Source organism: Delphinus delphis, chromosome 19 (assembly GCF_949987515.2).
Source record: "Delphinus delphis chromosome 19, mDelDel1.2, whole genome shotgun sequence".
Classification (NCBI taxonomy): Eukaryota; Metazoa; Chordata; class Mammalia; order Artiodactyla; family Delphinidae; genus Delphinus; species Delphinus delphis.
Window position 1 is genome coordinate 753,481 of NC_082701.1, and position 18,610 is coordinate 772,090.

At 37.7% G+C, this 18,610-nt stretch overlaps 1 protein-coding gene across 7 annotated transcripts in view; it reads left to right on the forward strand.

The window, feature by feature from the left end:
* Positions 1-18,610, forward strand: part of HELZ (helicase with zinc finger) — a 155,838-nt gene that overhangs the window by 127,925 nt on the left and 9,303 nt on the right. For all 7 annotated transcript variants that reach the window (XM_059998655.1, XM_059998652.1, XM_059998654.1 and 4 more), the window contains one exon: positions 15,948-16,200. In XM_059998655.1, the coding sequence (XP_059854638.1) occupies positions 15,948-16,200 (253 nt within the window). The remainder of the gene's footprint in view (positions 1-15,947; positions 16,201-18,610) is intronic.

An 18,610-nucleotide genomic window follows, 5' to 3' on the forward strand; every position in this document is an offset into this window, starting at 1 on the left:
GAGTCTTCTCATTTAGATGCTTCAGGCATCAATCCATGGATTTTCCGTACCTACCTCAAAAGCCCGGGCCCTCAGCTGCTTGCATGAAGCTAGGGCTCTGTGGTTTGGTTGTAGCGCCTGCACCCTCTCCCACTCTGGTTCTTTACTGATGTGATGAGAGAAGGAGAACAAAGAGCAGAGGTGCCTTCCTTACCTGGACCAGGTTACAGACCATTCCTGATTGGAAATAGATTGATAATTGCTCCAATTTGATTTCACATTTCAGTGTAAGCTTGAGGTTATGATTTAATTTTCTCCAAATATTTAGCCAGTTGTTTTCATGCTCTTTATTAAATGATTGCATACTCACTAGGTAGAATAGTAGTTTTCTTGTCAAATACTAAATTCTTTATAATACCACTGTATCACATTTGTGTTTCAACTCACTGCTGTTGGGGGAGGGGGAGATGAAATGCAAGGAGCAGCAATAGAAGTTATCTCTTGGCTTCTGAACGTCCAAGGATTCAGTTTCTAGTAATTTGGGCATGATTTGGGATTTTTTCAAGGGTAATTTTGATCTGAATAAGGTTTTTCATTTTGCATGATAACTTTACAATCTCATCTCCGAGTAAGATGCAGTTCTTCAGTATATACTGCAATCTGTTTCTGGACTTTCTATTTTTCTCCTCATCTGTCCATATGTTTCTGTACCAGAATTACACTGTTTTAATTTTTGAGACTTTCTGGTATTCTAATTTGATAGTGTGACGTCTCCCTTATTACTTTGTTTTTTTCTTCCGGTTTCGGTTTGGGGAGTGCCGGGGAGAAGAGGTTATTCTCTGGTTTTTCTACTAGAAGTTTAGAATACCTATGTGAACTCCTCTCCCCGAAACGGAAACAAAAACCTTTCTTAGGTTTTAATTTCACTTATATCAAATGGATAGCTTAAATTGGGGGAAATTTTGTCTTTACAAATATTTTAAACCTCTCATTTAGGAACTGTACAGTCTTCAATATTTTAAATTTTTTTTCCTTCTTCCCTCCTTCTCTTCCTTCTTTCTTTGTTTTCTGAGTGTTCCTCTGTAAAATTCTTACTAGTGTTTTCATTTCTGGTTAAATTTATTCTTAGGTTGAGTTTTCCTTGCTTTTTGTTTATGAACAGGACCTTTTTTTTCCCCCCATTATACTTTCCAGTTATTTTATCTTGAGAGATAAATCCTCATTCTTCTTAAGTGGAGATAGTTTTATCACGTTAAAAAACTTTTGTTTAACATAGAGCCAGCAGTGCAGAACACTGGTGCAGAGCAGAGCTTTTGCCATTTAAGAGGTACTTTGCCATGAAATAATAGTTTGATTAAAAGTCCTCACTAGTAATAAATGGAAAGTTCCTTTTAAAAGTGTCGTATTGTAAACGTCTCCAAATAAGCATTTGGAGCTGCACATTTTTGTGCTGCGCTGGTGGTACTGTTGTAGTGGCCTTCTAACAAAAACGGAATTCTTGTAAGTCGCTCATTCTGATCAGCTTCCTATAAATCAGCATTTACTTATGCCGTCTTAGAGATGACGAGTAGGCCTCTGTGAGGTATCTGCTTTGAAATAGTTCTGTCTTATGTGTTGCCTTTGAACAAAGACACTTTTTAACCCATCTGTTTATTTTCATTTTTTTCTTTCAAACAGCTAGTTTTGAGGTTAGTTTTCAAAACGATTTTCAGGAAGTACTTGTCCTTCAATACTCAGTGATTTCAATACTATTGTCTAATCATCCTCCCTCTTCCCCGCCAAGTCTCCTTCTATGGAGCAAGGTATTATGGTACAGATGTAGCTTGAAGATTATATTCTTGGCTGATCAACGTAGTCTGCCTGTTCTGACTTGAAAGGTGGATGCATGATGATAGGTCATGATTTATGTTGCATGACCAGCTAGTACTGCTGTCCTCTCAGAAGTGTCTTCTCAGATCGTCACTATGTGGTATCTAATACGCCATCTAATGCATATGACAGAGACAGTGATCAACAAATTAATAAATCAGACCTGTAATTGAAGCATGAGTATGCTTAAATTATCAAAGCTAATCATTTAAATGAGATGCCCTATTTTAATTAAAGGTTCTGGCACCATAGTTAATGAGACTTGGAATTTCCACCAGAGCATTTAGCTCTTCCTTAGTGATTAACTTTGATAGTATAATTATAAATAGAGCCCTAATTCATTAAGTTGCTAACCTTTCCCCCAGTTACTTATTTATACATATACATGTGAATGGCTTGCTAACCTTATACATTAGAGGTGTACCTTATAAAACAGTGGTAAGCAGGTTATGAATTTTTCCTTAAACTGACAACAATCTTTAAAAATAGAAATTCATACATGAGTTTAGTCATTTAGCTTTTTCTTCTTAAATGGCTTTTGAAACTTTAGCATTACACTTTGATTTTTAGAAGGAGATATTAGCAGTGGACTTAGAAAATAATGATCATATGTTTAGCAACATAACAAATTCACAGTTTAAGCATGAAGAATGTTTATAAACACGCAAACATATATGGAGTCCATACTGAACCCAGGACTAAGGATCTCCGGCAGAGGAGAATAAGCCTTTAAGGAATAAATAATGAAATTATTTAAGACCTGAGGACTCTAAAATTAAATTCTGCATGCCAGTCATTGATAGGGTTGCCATCTAGAAGTAAAGGAGCAATCTGCTCGGCAGGAGATGTGGGTAGAAAGAATAGTCTTCTCTTCAGGAAAAAAACTGAGAACTGGGCAAAGGCAACAGGAAACAAAAAGCGGTCAGGAAATAAGAAAAGAAGAAAGAAAATAAAAGGTGAAAAGTATATATATTGAACAGCCTAAGGGCCCACAGGACTGAAGTGTAGGTGGAAATAAAAGGACGTTCTCTGTCAGAAATATGTATGTATTTTTATAGGCAAGGGATCTTTTTCTCAAATTTTTGTTTGCGGGCCCTTCTCTTTCAGTGTACTTCATAGGAGTTTCCCTCTGTGGGGAGAAAATCTGAAATTTTAAACTCATTGCCCATAATGCATTCTATTGTAATCAGTTAGCATGCTCTCTATAGTTTTTTTAATTTAAATAACTTAAATAGGCTTGTATATGTCATAACACTTTAATTATTTTAGCAAATACATCAAATTGTTGATGGCTGTTAAGGTCGGTGATGGATGTTTGGACTTTTTAATAATAAAAAGTTAAGATATATTCTCATTGACAAAGACTTTGATTTTTTGAAGGCTTTAAAGTAAAACTTAGAACTTTGGGATTAGTCAAGGCCTTGAAGATCACTTACTCTGACTCCTCCTTTTAAAAAGAAACTGAGGCAGTGAGATGTTGAAGGACTTAGAGCTCAAGCAGTTACTAATCACAGCAGAGCTGAGACTCCTGACCTCCGGTCTCGCGTTGTTTCTGGAGCATCACACTGTTGTTCATATCCTTATGCCACAAATAAGGTTTACTCCGAGAAAGCAGGAAGTGATTGCAGTTACATGAAGTAGACGTGGCAGGTGGGTGGGTGAGGCCAGGGGTGAGACAAATCATGTTCTTGAGACCAAACAATTAAATCTTCAATTATATGAAGTTCTCCTTTGCGGAGAAGGGGGGGATGGTGGTGGAGAGAGAAGGAGATGGTTCATTTTAGAATTCCGTATTCTTAGAGCTATCCAGTTCTACCTACTAAATGTTTGACAGCTCAGATAATTAACTTGGAGATCTCAAATATCAGAAGATTAACTATAAGGAATTTGTTTCTCAATGTTCTTTAAAAATTATAAACAGAATTCTCTGGCATTACCTTCTTTTTTGAAATTAATTATGATAACTGTGATTCTTCATAGTTGTAATTATTCTTCAGAGTTATCATAGCTATGAGTTGAAGGTAAACTTCTGTGTACTATTTTATTTATGTCAAGCTGACGTATTTTCATCATAAGAGGGATTGTGGTCTATAATTGATAACTTGACTGTTTCACATTCAAGAAGAGTTGACAAGAGCCAGAATGAGTCAAGGTAGCTCAAAATGTCACAGCAGTGAACCTGACATTTCTCTCTTAGATGTAATACTGCATTCCTTCTAGTATCTCCTCTATTACCTTGTGTTTGGATGTAGGAAAAGAACATCGCTTGGTGGGAAAATACTGTTTGCAGAGTGTAAGTGCCCTTGCCTGTGAAATGCTTTCAAATGGTATTTATGTTTATTTAGACCTAAATTGATTTTAATGCACTTTGGTACAAAGTCACGTTCATTTTAGTGTACCTTTCGTTCAAGAAAAACAAAACAAAACCCAGAGATAAATGTACTGTGGTTTTGAAAATTAAGATAAATTTTTGCTTCTATTATGATTGAATCTTATCAACCTAATGTGACATGGACATTTTCAAACTTCTGTTAAGATAATGCATTTTATTTTAAAAATAATTATTTTAAAATAATATAAAAGAAATGGTGGAGAGTGGCATAATTATTTAGGTGAGAGATGATGGTGGTTTGGACTATGATGGAGCAGTAGTAATGGCGAGAAGTAAATTCAAGGTCTGTTTGTAGCTAAGATCTACAGGGATTCCTGATGGATCTGATGTGATGTGAAATGCGGTGAAATAGAACCACCTCTTTCTTGTTTCTGCTAACTACATTTCAGTTGCTCAGCGGCCACGTGTGGCTCAGCGCCGTTTTACTGAACAGTGCAGGTCCCCAGCATCTCCCATGCCACGGAAGGGTCTTTTGGACAGAATTGCTCAACTGAAGGACTCACACCCTTCAGCTCTTTGAAACTGTCTTGTATTATTTCTTTGCTAATTGCCTACCATCTTTTTTTCTCTGTTTCTCACTTCCTGAAGCTTCTGTTGATAAGATGTTAGACTTCCTGGATTCTTCAGATTCTTTCTTCCTCTCACATTTTAATGTTTGTATTTTTCCTGCTGTCTGAGATTTCCTTCATCTTACCTACAGACCCTTCTATCACACTTTACATTTGAGCCCTCAGATTCTTTAATTTCCAAGAGTTCTTCCTTCTCAGGTTTTTCCTTTTTCATAGCATCTTATTTTTGTTTTTATAAATGCAGTGCCTTTTCTGAGGAAACCAATTGAGAGTTTGTTGTTGTTGTTTTGTCTTAGATTTTTAGTAAGAACTAAAAAAGCATTAAAAAAATATTTTTAAAACGTAATTGCTACTTCTTTTTCCTGGGCCCTCCTTTTTTCCTGTTTATCTGTGACCATCTTTTACGCTGGAGACTCCCTTTAAATGTCTGGTAACCCTTGATTATCTGTGTCCCTGAAAAGCAGTTTGGGAGTTTTACGTTTCCTTAATGACTCACTGCCTGGCAGGCTTTTCCCTGGGGACTTTTTAATGCTTGCATCTTCTGGTTGTTGCGGAGGAGTGCAGGGTGAGACTACTTGTTCTCTGTACAGACTTTCAGTTAATCCCCCCCCGTTTTATCCCTTCGTCCTCCCTTCACTTTCCATTGTAGCTTGTGTTTCTGAGGCCCGAGCCTCTCTGGAGTCCTGCAGAGTGGACTGATTCTCCTCTCAACTGGTAGCTCTAACTCCATCCTTCTTCCACAGACAGTCTTCCATGTGTTCCAGAAATGTGTCCTATGTTGATGGCCAGTCATCCAGTCTTGATTGTTATAGATCCTTTATGTTCACTTATTATTATTTTAGTGGAGTCTTGGGCCAGTCTCCACCATTAACTGGGGATCATGCCTTTAAAAACAAAATACAGTTTCAGAAGTTATCAAGTCCTTTTCAATAGATTACATGACATGAACCCATAGACATTACTGTTGCAAACTACAGTTTATCCAACACACATTGCCTGGCTTGCTAATACTGTTTTTAATCTTATAGTGATACTCCTCTCCTAGTTTCTTTCTTCCTAGGTAAGTCGACAAAACTATAGCACATTGCTTTAGACGTAAGATCATAACCTTACTGGGAGCTAAATTGAAGTAAGTTAGTAGAGCCCAAGAGTGTTCTATAGTCAGGAATTTCTTCTTCAAAGCTTGGGGAAATTAAATAGAAAATATGGTATGTGTTCAACATTAAACGTTTAAATCCTTTTGTTGAATACTTATTGAGGACTTTTAGGTTCTAGGCATGGTGTTTAGGTGCCGGGAATACACAAGTGAGTAAGGTCTGATTTCTGCCCCAGAGTCTTTGCGTGTCCCTGACATTTTAATTTAGGTCAAGGTTACATTGCCTCTTCTTGGATCACACAAATCCAGGCCAAAAACATACTTTTAGATTAAAAGAAAAACGTGAGCATCTCCAGAGAATCAATTTTGTTAGTGAACCAATAACCTTCATATTGTATGAAAATTTATAGTTGAACAAGATGTAAAGCGATGGAATTTAGTGGTATTTTAGACAAGTAAATTTGTAAAGTCGTGAAAAATTATTAAATATCCTAGAAATGAGATAAAACTCAGAGAGTACAGACTGATAGTCCGGATTTGTTTTTTTTTAACTTGTTCAGTGGTTTTTTAGAAAATTAAATTTGACTAGTTTGAGTGCCAAGCATGTATTCTTTAGTTTATCACAGCATAACTCCGTATTGTTCAACACCTGGTCTGATTTACATTACACATTTAGGTTATAGACCTGGTCCTACGGGCATTAGAATTTTCCAACTTTAAATGAGTGAAGAAATAAAGTGCAGCTATTAAATATGGTGTAATAAATGAGTTTTCATGACATAAAAAGATATCTGTGATATTTTAGTGAGAAATTACCAGGTTGTGTATATCATTTGAAGTGAAGGTGTGTGTTCATATGCATACAGGGGAGGATGCTCATAATACCTGGTTTTCTACCTTTAGTGATGTTAAGTTGATTAACGTTTATCAGTGATCAGATGACAGCAGTCTGATCCACCAGTTTTAAAAGTTCCCAGCGACCTTCAGATTTAGCAGCTATTGATGACTATTGTTTAGAACTGTTGTTTCATTAGAGATGGCAAAATGGTTTTAAAATTTTAAAATTCTTTTCATTTCTTTTGTATCTGTTTTTCTTCTGTGAAAGGGAACTTCTCCTCACTAAAGGTTTCATTCCTTCAAATCTGGTCTATATAGAAAAAATGAGTAGTTCTTGCCCTTTGTTTTCTTGCCCTAAATTTTCAGAGTAATGGTGCCTTAGCAGGCCCCAGAGATGACCACTCAGGCTCCCCTCACCGTTTTTTCCTTTGGAATATCATCATGAATCAGGTATCATTATATATTTGAGTTTTCAGTTCATTGTAGCCATTCTGCAGTGTGACACACTGTTATGTCTCTGGCCAGTGGGAGCCCCTTCATATTGGTGGCTGTGTTCTTTGACATATTGACAGTGACCTTTGGTAGCTTCCTTGCTTTCAGGCAGGACAAGATGTCTCTAGCTCATCTCGTACATGTTCCGCCCCTGACCAGGAATCAGGTGTTTCTCAGGGCAGCCCTGATGGAGACTGTAGTCTGGTACTGAAGGTGCTCTCTGGTACTGCTTGTCCCTGCTTTTTCACTGGGCAGAGCCGGGAAGTACTTTGTTTTTTGAGAGAAAAATAAATCATGAGTTCATATTGATACTTCCAAGTCAATGAAGGATTAGAGGGTTTTTAATATTTGTGTTTTTCACTTTACACTAGAGATCATTGTTCCTAATAAATGACTGACAGCTAGTTATTTGCTTTATATGTATATACATACACATAGATAAGATATAGACAGATAAGGGGGTGTGTGTAATAGTTTCATAATAACAGCACTGATGTTAAATTAGCAATAAATGCAGTTGAAGACATCTGTGTGGTTCATTTTGTCCTAAGGCTATATCCCATAGATATATTTAGTTAAAATACTGGATTTTAGGGGCTTCCCTGGTGGCGCAGTGGTTGGGAGTCTGCCTGCCGATGCGGGGGACATGGGTTCAAGCCCTGGTCTGGGAGGATCCCACATGCCGCGGAGCAACTAGGCCTGTGAGCCACAATTACTGAACCTGTGCGTCTGGAGCCTGTGCTCCACAACAGGAGAGGCCGCGATAGTGAGAGGCCCGCGCACCACTATGAAGAGTGGCCCCCGCTTGCCACAACTAGAGAAAGCCCTCACACAGAAACAAAGACCCAACACAGCAAAAATAAACAAATAAATGAAATAAAAATAAATAAATAAAATAATAAAATAAAATTAGAGTTTACCAAGCGATCCACCAATTCCATTAAAAAAAAAATAGTGCTTCAGTGAATAGCCTTATGCACACGTCAGAAGGATCTCAAAAACTTTTATTTATGTGATGTTTAAATATCTATCAACAGTTTTTTTAATATAAGCTATCAGTGTTTAAAACTAATAATTTAAAATAAATATCAATTCATTTAAAAATTATAATAATAAACTCATTCCTTGTTAACAAAAATAACTGTATTTTCCAAAACAAAAATGTTTAGTGAAAAGAGTGCCAGTTTTTCAGTTTTGCGAATCTTCTGCAATATGTCATTTTGGTTGACGTATATGAAGAAAACTCTGTCATGCAGATATGTACCTGGAAAAGGGATTTTAAATTTTAATGACCTTTTCAGAAAATTATAGATATTCCCCCTTGATACTACACCAAAACTTGGCAGTTAGTAGTTTCTTAAAGGTTAGTTGCAATATGGAGTCAAAAATTTCACTGTGATGGCCCTGATCACAGCAAAAGCTTATGGGAGCCAGAACTCTGAGGGAGGGGAGCCATCTCTGCTTGGTGGGTCTGTGGTGCCAGGAGGGTGGGGCCAGACCTTGTTGCCTTTTCCTGTCTGTCCTCCTGCCCCTTGGCCCTAGACTCTGCACGCTGTGGGAGTGGGTGGTTTCTGGTCAGAGGACTATCAAGGGGGCTCCCAAGGACCTAGAAATCACCAGGGAGCTCATGGAGAGGAGGAGCTTAAGAAAGTGACTCTGGAATTGTTTATGAATTCGTGGGCCCAGGTCTGATGTACACATGCATGGATCAGATCCTAATTAGCATACCAAAGACATGGAGAACTGAGCTGATGGATAGACCTCTGCCGAGGTCACGGACTGAATCCAGAGTGGCAGACACTCAGTGCAGATCCAGATAGCACCACAAAGGCTTTAAAAACTAAGCTGACTTTGAAACCATAGCCCACAGAAGACAGGTTGGAACTTAACATTACCAGATCAGTTGCCTGCTAAAACAAAAATATCAGTATCAACATTCTCTGTAGGATTTAAACAAACCCAGGGTCTCATGAGTTAATATTTAAAATGTCCATAATGCAATCCAAGCTTACTCAGTATATAAGAAATTATGGAAATCTCAGCTCACACAGGAAGAGCCCATCAACAGGTGCCCGCAGTAAGATGATACAGACCTTGGAATTATCCGAAAACACTTGAAAGCATCTTATTATTAAAATGCTCCAAAGAGCAATCACAGACCTCTTGAAACAAATGTTAAAAAGTCTTAGCAGAGAAAGAGAAGATATTAAAAAACAAAACAAAACCAAGTAGACGTTTTAAAACTGAAAAATGCAATAACCAAAAATTTAAAACTCACTTGATGGTCTCAGTAGCAGAATGGAAATGACAGAGGAGAGAGTCAGTGAACTTGAAGATCAATAGAATTTACCTAATCTGCACTACAGAAAGAACAAGAATTGGATGGGGTGTGGGGGTGGGGAGGAACACAGAGCCTCAGAGGCCTATGGGACAAAAACAGAGGTTGAATATTCAATCTTTTGAATTTCATCAGAGTCCAAGGAGGAGAGGAGAAAAAAATGTGATGCTGAAAAATATCTGACAAAATAATAGCAGAAAACTTCCCAAGTTTGGTGAAAGACGTAAGCCTACAGATTTAAGGAGCAGAGTGAATCCTAAATAGGATAAACCCAAAGAAATTTGCACCTGGGCATATTATAATCAAATGGCTAAAAGCAAAAAGCAAAGAAAATAATCTTGAGAGAAGCCAGAGAAAACACATCTCATTAGAGAACAATAATTCAAATGACTAACGATTTCTCATCAGAAACCATGGAAGCCAGAAGGAAGTGGCAAACATTTTTAAAGTGCTGAAAGAAAAGAACTTTTAACCCAGAAATGTATATGCTGCAAGACTGTCCTTCAGGAATGATGGTAAAATAAAGACATTTACTGATAAAGGAAAACTAAGAGAATTTTTAGCCAGCAGACCTCCTCTAAAAGAATTGTTAAAGGAAGTTCTTCAGACAGAGGGAAAATGATACCAGAAGGAAACTAGGCACATCAGCAATGGAAGTTGAGCAACAGATACAGTAAATATCTGGATAAATATGATAAACTGTTCTCCTTGAGTTCTATCAAAATTCCCAGTTGAGAGCAAAATATATAACATGGTCTGATTGTTTTTCAGTGTATATAGATATAATATATAAAACAACTATAACTATAGCATAAAGAGGAAAAGTAAAGAACCGAATATGGTAATAAGTTTTCTACATCTCAACTGAAGTGATAAAATATAGATTCTAAGCAGATGATGAAAAGTTAAGTATGTATTCCATTATCCCTAGAACACCTATTTAAAAATCATATAAGGAGACACAGAATCACAAAATTAAAATGAAATTACAAAAACATGTTCAAATAGCCCAAAAGAAGGCAGGAAAAGGAAAACAAAGGGACATAAAACAGGAAATGAACAGGAAACAAAAGACATAAGACAACTGACTTAAATCTAAACATATCAGTAATTACATTATATACATGATCTAAACATACCAATTAAAAGTCAGAGATTGTCAGGATGGGTTTTTCAAATAGTTCTAATTATATGCTATCTACAAGAAACGTTAAAAATATAACAGTATAGGTAGTTAAAAGCAAAGGATGGAGAAAGGCATACCATGCAAAGACTAATCAAAAGAAAGCTAGAGTGGCTATATTAGTGTCAGACAAAGTGAACTTCAGAGCATAGGAAGTTATCCAGGAGGGACATTAGTACTGATAAGAGGGTCAGTACATTAAAAGGAAATAACAGTCTTAAGTGTGTATGCGTCTAACAACAGAACTTCAAAATACGTGAAGCAAAATCTAAAAGGAGTAACAGACAAATCCACAATTATAGTTTGAGACTTTGACTCTCCCGTCTCAGTATTTAATAGATCTAATAGACAGGAAATCAGCCAGGATATAGAAAAAGCGAGCAGCATCGTTAACCAACTGCATTTAGTTGACATGTATAGGACACTCCAACCAACAACAGCAGAATATATGATCTTTCCAAGTGCAGATGTCACATTCACCAATAAAATATGTTATCTGACCATAATGGAATTAAACTAGAAATGCATAACCAAAGGATAACCAGAAAATCTCCAAGACTTGGGAATTAAACTGCATATATCTAAATAATAAATGAGTGAAAGAGGAAGTCTCAAGGGAAATTAGAAAATGTCTCAGATCAATAATCTAAGCTTCTATCCCAAGAAATTAGAAAAGGAAGAATAAAATAAATTAAAATCAAGCAGAGGGAAGGGAATAATAAAGATGCATAATAAGGATGAGAACTGAATTCAATAAAAAATGAAAACAAAAATAATAGAGAAAAATCAGTGAAACCCAAAGCCAGTTCTTTGGAAAGATCAATAAAACTGATAAAGCTTGGGCTTCCCTGGTGGCGCAGTGGTTGAGAGTCCGCCTGCCGATGCAGGGGACACGGGTTCGTGCCCCGGTCCGGGAAGATCCCACATGCTGCGTAGTGGCTGGGTCCGTGAGCCATGGCCGTTGGGCCTGCGCGTCCGGAGCCTGTGCTCTGCAACGGGAGAGGCCACAACAGTGAGAGGCCCGCGTACCGCAAAAAAAAAAAAAAAAAAAAAAACTGATAAAGCTTTAGCAAGAGTGACAGAGGAAAGGAGAGAAGCACAAACTACCAATATCAGGCACGAAAGAGGAGATACCACTGAATCCAGTAGACATTAAAAAGGATAACAGTAAAGGAATACTGTGAACAACTCTTTGCATAAAATTCAGCAACTTAGATAAAATGGATCACTTCTCTGAATACCACAAACTACAAAAACTCACTGAAGATTAAATAGATAGCATATGAATAGTCTTATAACTGTTAACAAAATTGAATTTGTAGTTTAAAAACCTGCCAAAGAAGAAATCTGCAGGCCCAGATGGTTCGCTGCTGAATTCCTCCAAACATGTAAAGAAATACCACCAATTTACACAATCTCTTCCAGAGAATGGAGGAGAAGGGCACACTTCTTAACTTACTGTATATGGCTAGCATTACTCTGATACCAAAACTAGACAAAGACAGTACAAGAAAGAGAAAACTACAGACATATCTGTGAACATCACTGCAATATCCTCAACAAAACATTAACAAATTGAATTCAGCAATATATAAAAAAGAACAATACACTACAATCATGTCGGAGCTTATTTCCAGAATGCAAGGCTGGTCCAGTGTTTGAAAATAAATCAATGTAATCCACCATACTAACAGTCTAGGGAGAAAAATCACATGATTATATCAATAGACATCCCCCCCCCCCCGCAAAAAAAAGCCTATACACATTTGACAGAACAGAACATCCACTCATAAAAACTCTTGGCAAACTAGAAGTAGAAGGATATTCCTCAACCTGTTAAAGGGCACCTATAAAAGTCCTACAGCTACCATCATGATTAAGGTAGAGACTGAATGCTGAACGCTTCTAAGATAAGGAAGGAGTTAAGATGTCCACTCTCAACATTCCTGTTCAACGTTATCCTGGAAGTCTTAGCCAGTGCAGTACATCAATAAAAAGAAAAGACACAGAGTTTGGAAAGGCAGAAATAAAACTCTCCCTATTCACAGATGACATGATTGTCAGTGTAGAAAAACCCAAGGAATCTACCCAGAAAACAAACCAACAAAAATTAATTTTGACTAATGTGAATTTAGCAAGGTTTTGAGGTAAAAGGTCAACACAAGTCAATCCCATTTCCATATATTAGCAACATTCAATTGGAAACCAAAATGTAAGAGCAAGTACCATTACAATAGCTCAGAGGAAAATTAAATGCTAGGTGCAAATTAACAAAACCTGTACAGGGTCTGTATGCTGAAAACTACAAAACTGCTAAAAGGTAATTTATTTGGTGTATAAACCATTTCATTCAGTTGTCAGCAAGATTTCTCTGCTTATCCTCAAATTACCTTTGAGGACAGATTCCAAAGTAGCAAATCATATTTTCATGCATCTACCTACATCTGTGTTGTATGAAGTAGGTATACCAGGGGACCATCTATATATTATATTTATATATGTACGTATGTATATTATGTGTGAGTGTGTGTGAGTGTGTGTGTGTGTATACATACACACACACACATATAGATAAATCTTCAACATATCTAATTTTAAGAACATTCAAACAATGCCAAGTTTTGGTTCTTTTTCTAACAGAGGATCAATTGCATTCATAATGTCATTTGAAGTTGTATTTTATACTTAATCTACCCATTCATCTTCGTCAGCAGCTGCTTAGGAGCTGTTATAAACATGTTACACAATACTTCCACAAGTACTGTGCGTGTCAACTGTGTGATTTTTTTGGATTTCAGTTTGGAAGGTATAAATGACACACATTTTTTTTAAAGTTTAATTGAATATTTTCTCCTTTTATATCAGCTTTCCACTGCTTTCTGATTTTTAGTTTTCCTCGTTTAAGCGTTGTGGTTCACATATCTATTCATTGCAAAAAGGGGCTTATAAAGTTAATGCCTGGAATTCGTACGAGTATCACCAGGGAATTTGATTATTATAACCTGTTTTCTGAGGCCATAACAGATTTTAGTTTTGTACTTTAGTATTCACACATAAAGCCTTTTTTTTTTTTTTTTTTTTTTTTGCTGTACGCGGGCCTCTCACTGTTGTGGCCTCTCCCGTTGTGGGGCACAGGCTCCAGATGCACAGGCTCAGCGGCCATGGCTCACGGGCCCAGCCACCCCGCGGCTTGTGGGATCTTCCCGGACCGGGGCAAGAACCCGCATCCCCTGCATCGGCAGGTGGACTCTCAACCACTGCGCCACCAGGGAAGCCCACACATAAAGCCTTTAGAATGTGATCCCCTACAGTTTCTGACTGGGCTGAACACTCAGGTCTTGGTAATAAAAAGAAGCACTTCACTTTGAGTCTAAGAGCTAATCATCTTCATAACAAACCTTGATAAAAAAAGGCACCCTGTACAAGCTGCTGTGACCATTCATTCATTGCCTAGCCATACACAACATAAAGCAGTTTAGGAATGTTGGTTATTCTACTCAACACCATAAGTTAATAACCTTGATGAAGAAATTTCAAATGTGCTGATTAAATTCACAGTTGACACTAGTTAGAATGGTTACTATTCTAGAAAATAGGAATCAAATTTGGAATGATCTTAACCATTGGAAAAAAATACCTTTAAAGCAGAGTAAAACTAAAGATGAATTTAGATACTATACATAAAGACAGAAGAACAATAAAAACATATGAGAAAGGGTATTAATGGGATGGAAGTATTAGCTCTCGCCTTTCTCATCCAGTAGCTAAAACTTTGGAAACGTAGAAATGACCTGGACATCCTCATTTAACAGTGAGAGGTCTCTCCTCCCTCCCCTTCCCGCTTTTCTGCTCAAGGCAGCCAGTCCAGACCCATTCCCTTCCCGTTTGTACCCTTGTGGTTCCGTCCGTGACGACTTTACTCTCACATACTTAGGCCCACAAATTCCCGCATTTCATTGGCCTGACAATATCTGCTTGTGATATCTTATATTCCCCCCAAATCCTGCTATTTCTGTGCCTATCTCTCTCTCTCTTCTTTGTAATCTAATCTCTAGTTCCTGATTTCCAGTTATTTGTAACAACGGTGGTAAAAGAAAGTTTCCTCCCAATCATAATGACCACGAACTGAATAGCAAATCTGTTACTTTGGGGGGAGGGAGAGGGGGCAGTAAAAAGCCAATCCTGTTCTGTCATGTAAGCTCTAACACGGACGCTTATCCATTATGTTACATCAACAGCAAACCTTCCTATGTGCCAAATGCTATGCATGCTGAACTTGCTCAGGTCTCACAGCAGCCCTAAGAGGCAGGCATTGTGGACAGGGAAGCCACATTTACAGATGAAGTTCCCAAGAGGCTAGGTCAATTGCCGAGTGATGCTGCCGGGCTGACTGAACACCTGACTGCTACTCCGTATTGCCTTTGCTTTTAGAACTGAGCCTGAGCATGGCCACAGCAATCGGGCCCGAGAGCTTGGAGGGCACTTAAGTAGCAGTAAAAAATCATGAAATGCTGGCAAATACATCCTGTCGGAGAGTCAAAGAAATTTTGGTTGTGCAAGTGTAGGGAGGGGAAAAACGTTAATTGGGTTTCAAACATACGAAGGATTTGTTGAAGAATAATGAATGTTCCGTTTCAGTCGAAGACTTTCCGAAGGAAGACGTGCAGAGAGGGCGATCGGGAGTACCTCTGTTGGGTGGGAGGAACCCTGTCTTACCATCAGGTCTAAGGAATGACAAACCAGGAGGTTGTGAAGGGCCCATGAGATGAGTCTCAAACGGACGAATGTGTTCAAGATGTTGTGATTCAGTTGATCATGACTGTAATTTCCCCATTTAATTTTGAGCAGATATGCTTCTTCATTGTTATTCTTAATCTAATGTTACCTAAAATGTGGATAGAACTTTAGAACTGAAGACAGGTAGTTCAGCCCCATACTTTACAGACAGGAAAACAGAGTCAGAAATTAGACGTGTGTTGTCATAGGAATACCTGCTAAGGGCCAGAACTGAGTTTTGACCCCAGGTCCCCTGACACCATGTCCACAGCTCAGGCTGCTTTTTGGGGGTTTTGATAGTCACAGAAGAAAGTGTTTTTGAGAATTTCTACTTAATAGAGTGAGACTGCTGTGTGCATAAGAGAGTGGGGTGTAAGTTTTCACTGATTTATGAACTGTCCTTTTTCTTTGTGTAGTATGAACCCAGAGGACCTGGTCGGCCCTTGTACCAAAGAAGAATCTCATCTAGCTCAGTCCAGCCTTGTTCTGAAGAAGTAAGCACTCCTCAAGACAGCCTTGCCCAGTGTAAAGAGCTTCAGGACCATAATAACCAATCTTCTTTCAACTTTTCCTCCCCGGAGTCCTGGGTAAACACCACCTCATCTACCCCCTATCAGAACATTCCGTGCAATGGATCCAGCAGGACAGCTCAGCCCAGAGAGTTGATAGGTAAGACAGGGTTGGGGGTTGCCACAACTGCAGTTTTAACTACTCAGCTCCTGCGTATTTATGGAGTTTTTCTTCTCCCATTCCTTCCATTCGCATTATTATCTTGGAACAGTATTTAATGCTCATAGCTCGCAGGTGTGCCTCAGGATGCACATTAATTTAGGACTCTATTGGTTCCATGTTTATGGTCTGGAAGGTAAGTAGACCTACCCGTATTTGGGAACTGATCATTTTGATCATTTTAACCTGTGAATGCGTGAAAGAAGTAAGGGAACCTAGAATGCATTTCTAAATCAGATCACCTTTGCTTGGGAAAAGCTTGTTTTCTGGATTTTCGTGTTTTCTTCTGGGTTGGGGGCGGCAGTTGGTTAGGTCAATTTCAGTTTTCAAGGATTTACTGTCAATAAAGTTGTTGACAGTTTGCTACACAATAGAGTTTGGCCATAAGAGAAACCAGTAAAGTCTGACATTTTGAGATTTAGAAATCCAGTATTTATTCCTTATATTCTAATGAACTGAGAAATCCAAGTCCAAAGAAGAAAAGAAAGAAGGCATAGGAAGGCCTTGGAATGGATATGGCTGTAAACCTGTGTGCTGGGAAGTCTGAAGTCTTCTTCAGCCTTGAACGCGAGTGCACGTTTATCTTTCCTTTGTTTCCCTCTTTTTTATGTGGAACGTAAAGAATGATACTGTTTGAGTTCTCCGATCTATATAGCCTTCTCTTTGTAGGCTGCAGTCATTTATCTTTGTGAACAAGTCTGTGATCCTCGGTGAATTTCTGCCTTGATAGCATCAACCTTTGTATTTTAAATTAATTTTGTTCATCTTTAGAATGTGAATCCATTGTGCCTGTGACTGACCCATTTTGGAGGATGTTCTTTTTAGAACAGTAGACGTGGTAGGTCAAAAGGCATTAGAAAGGCATTGGTTTCTTTCCTGTCAAGAGACACGGTCATTTTAATCTTTAAACCTTCATTAGTACCTTCTATGGTTAGAGTGTTGTATTTTGCCTGGGACTGCTTTGTCATTTTAAAGGTCTAACAGAAATGCACTCATCATATTTGAATTTCCTGAGAAACATCTAAATTACAAATAAGTGATGAAAATTTGTTACTTCTTAGTTGTTTTGTGTATTATAATTTATTTTAAAGACAACATCATTTCTCCTTTTTTCCTGCCTAAATTTTAAGATAGCTTTTGGCCGAAATCAGTAAAAAGCTGATAAAGTTGAAATTTGCTGAGCAAGTGCCCAGAGCACATGTCATTTATGGTGTCTTCTCCACAAATATAAAATGCTTATTTTCTTCATTGCTAGGAGACAAATAGTATTCTTTCGTTGAAAGTAACACTTAGCTAAGTGTTTAAAAATTAATTCAAAATCACTACTATCCTGAAGCACAGCTTCTTGTTTAACAGTATGTATCTATGTGTGTATTTCTTATTTTATTTTATATTTTATTCTATTTTATATTTTCATTTCATTTTTAGAGGAATGTAGCAATTGCCGGTGGTGAATCAGAAGGAAAATAATCACCACTTGGGGAACTTCTTTCTGAAGTTTGAGACTTATTTCTTGAGTTGAAGGAAACTGTTCATTATTGTATTGGTTTGGAATTTGAAAGAGGTCATGATATGGCCGTATTTTCTCCACAATCACAAGCCTGAGAGCAAAGCTCATGTCTCTGACCTTTTTGAGCTTTGGATTTCCCATTTTGGTACTGATCACCTTGGTAAATGCCTGCCTGCTGAGTGAGGAGATCATGAGAATAGACCCTGTGCGATCGAGGGGGTGATCCAGTCTCACTGCGGGACCTCTGTGTCCTCAGCGAGGGTGGGGATCGTCTCTCCAACACATATGTGTTCGGGTTCTATTCACTTCTCTTGGTGACAAGGCATACTTTATCAAGCATTTTCTTTTTATGCACAGATGAAAATTAAAGATTAGGTAGAGATATGTATTTTGAAAAAAGTCATTGGTTGCCAGATTAGTAAAATTCATAGTTTTAAAGAATAGTTTGTCTTACCAGGAGCATATATGGTAAAGCAAATTGACAGAGATCTTACATTCATGATTAGATAAGCGTGTAGGCATTAGGCTAAACTGCCTCTAAAATATTATTCTGTAAGTATTTATTATTTACTTGAAAACATTCTAAACTCTTATATTGTCATGAAGATGAGAATATGGGTAAATAAGACTTTACAAAGTAAATAAAAATAGTAAGTTTTGAACAGCCAGTAAAATGTTTATTTTGTATATTAGGCAGTACAGGCCACTTTTATATTGAAGTGTTTGTTAAACTAATGCTCTTAAAAACAATTGTTTCATTCACAAAATCAGTGACATTTAGACAGAAAGGTGGTAAACGTTCCAGAAAGCTATTAAATGGCTTAAAATAATTTTGAACAA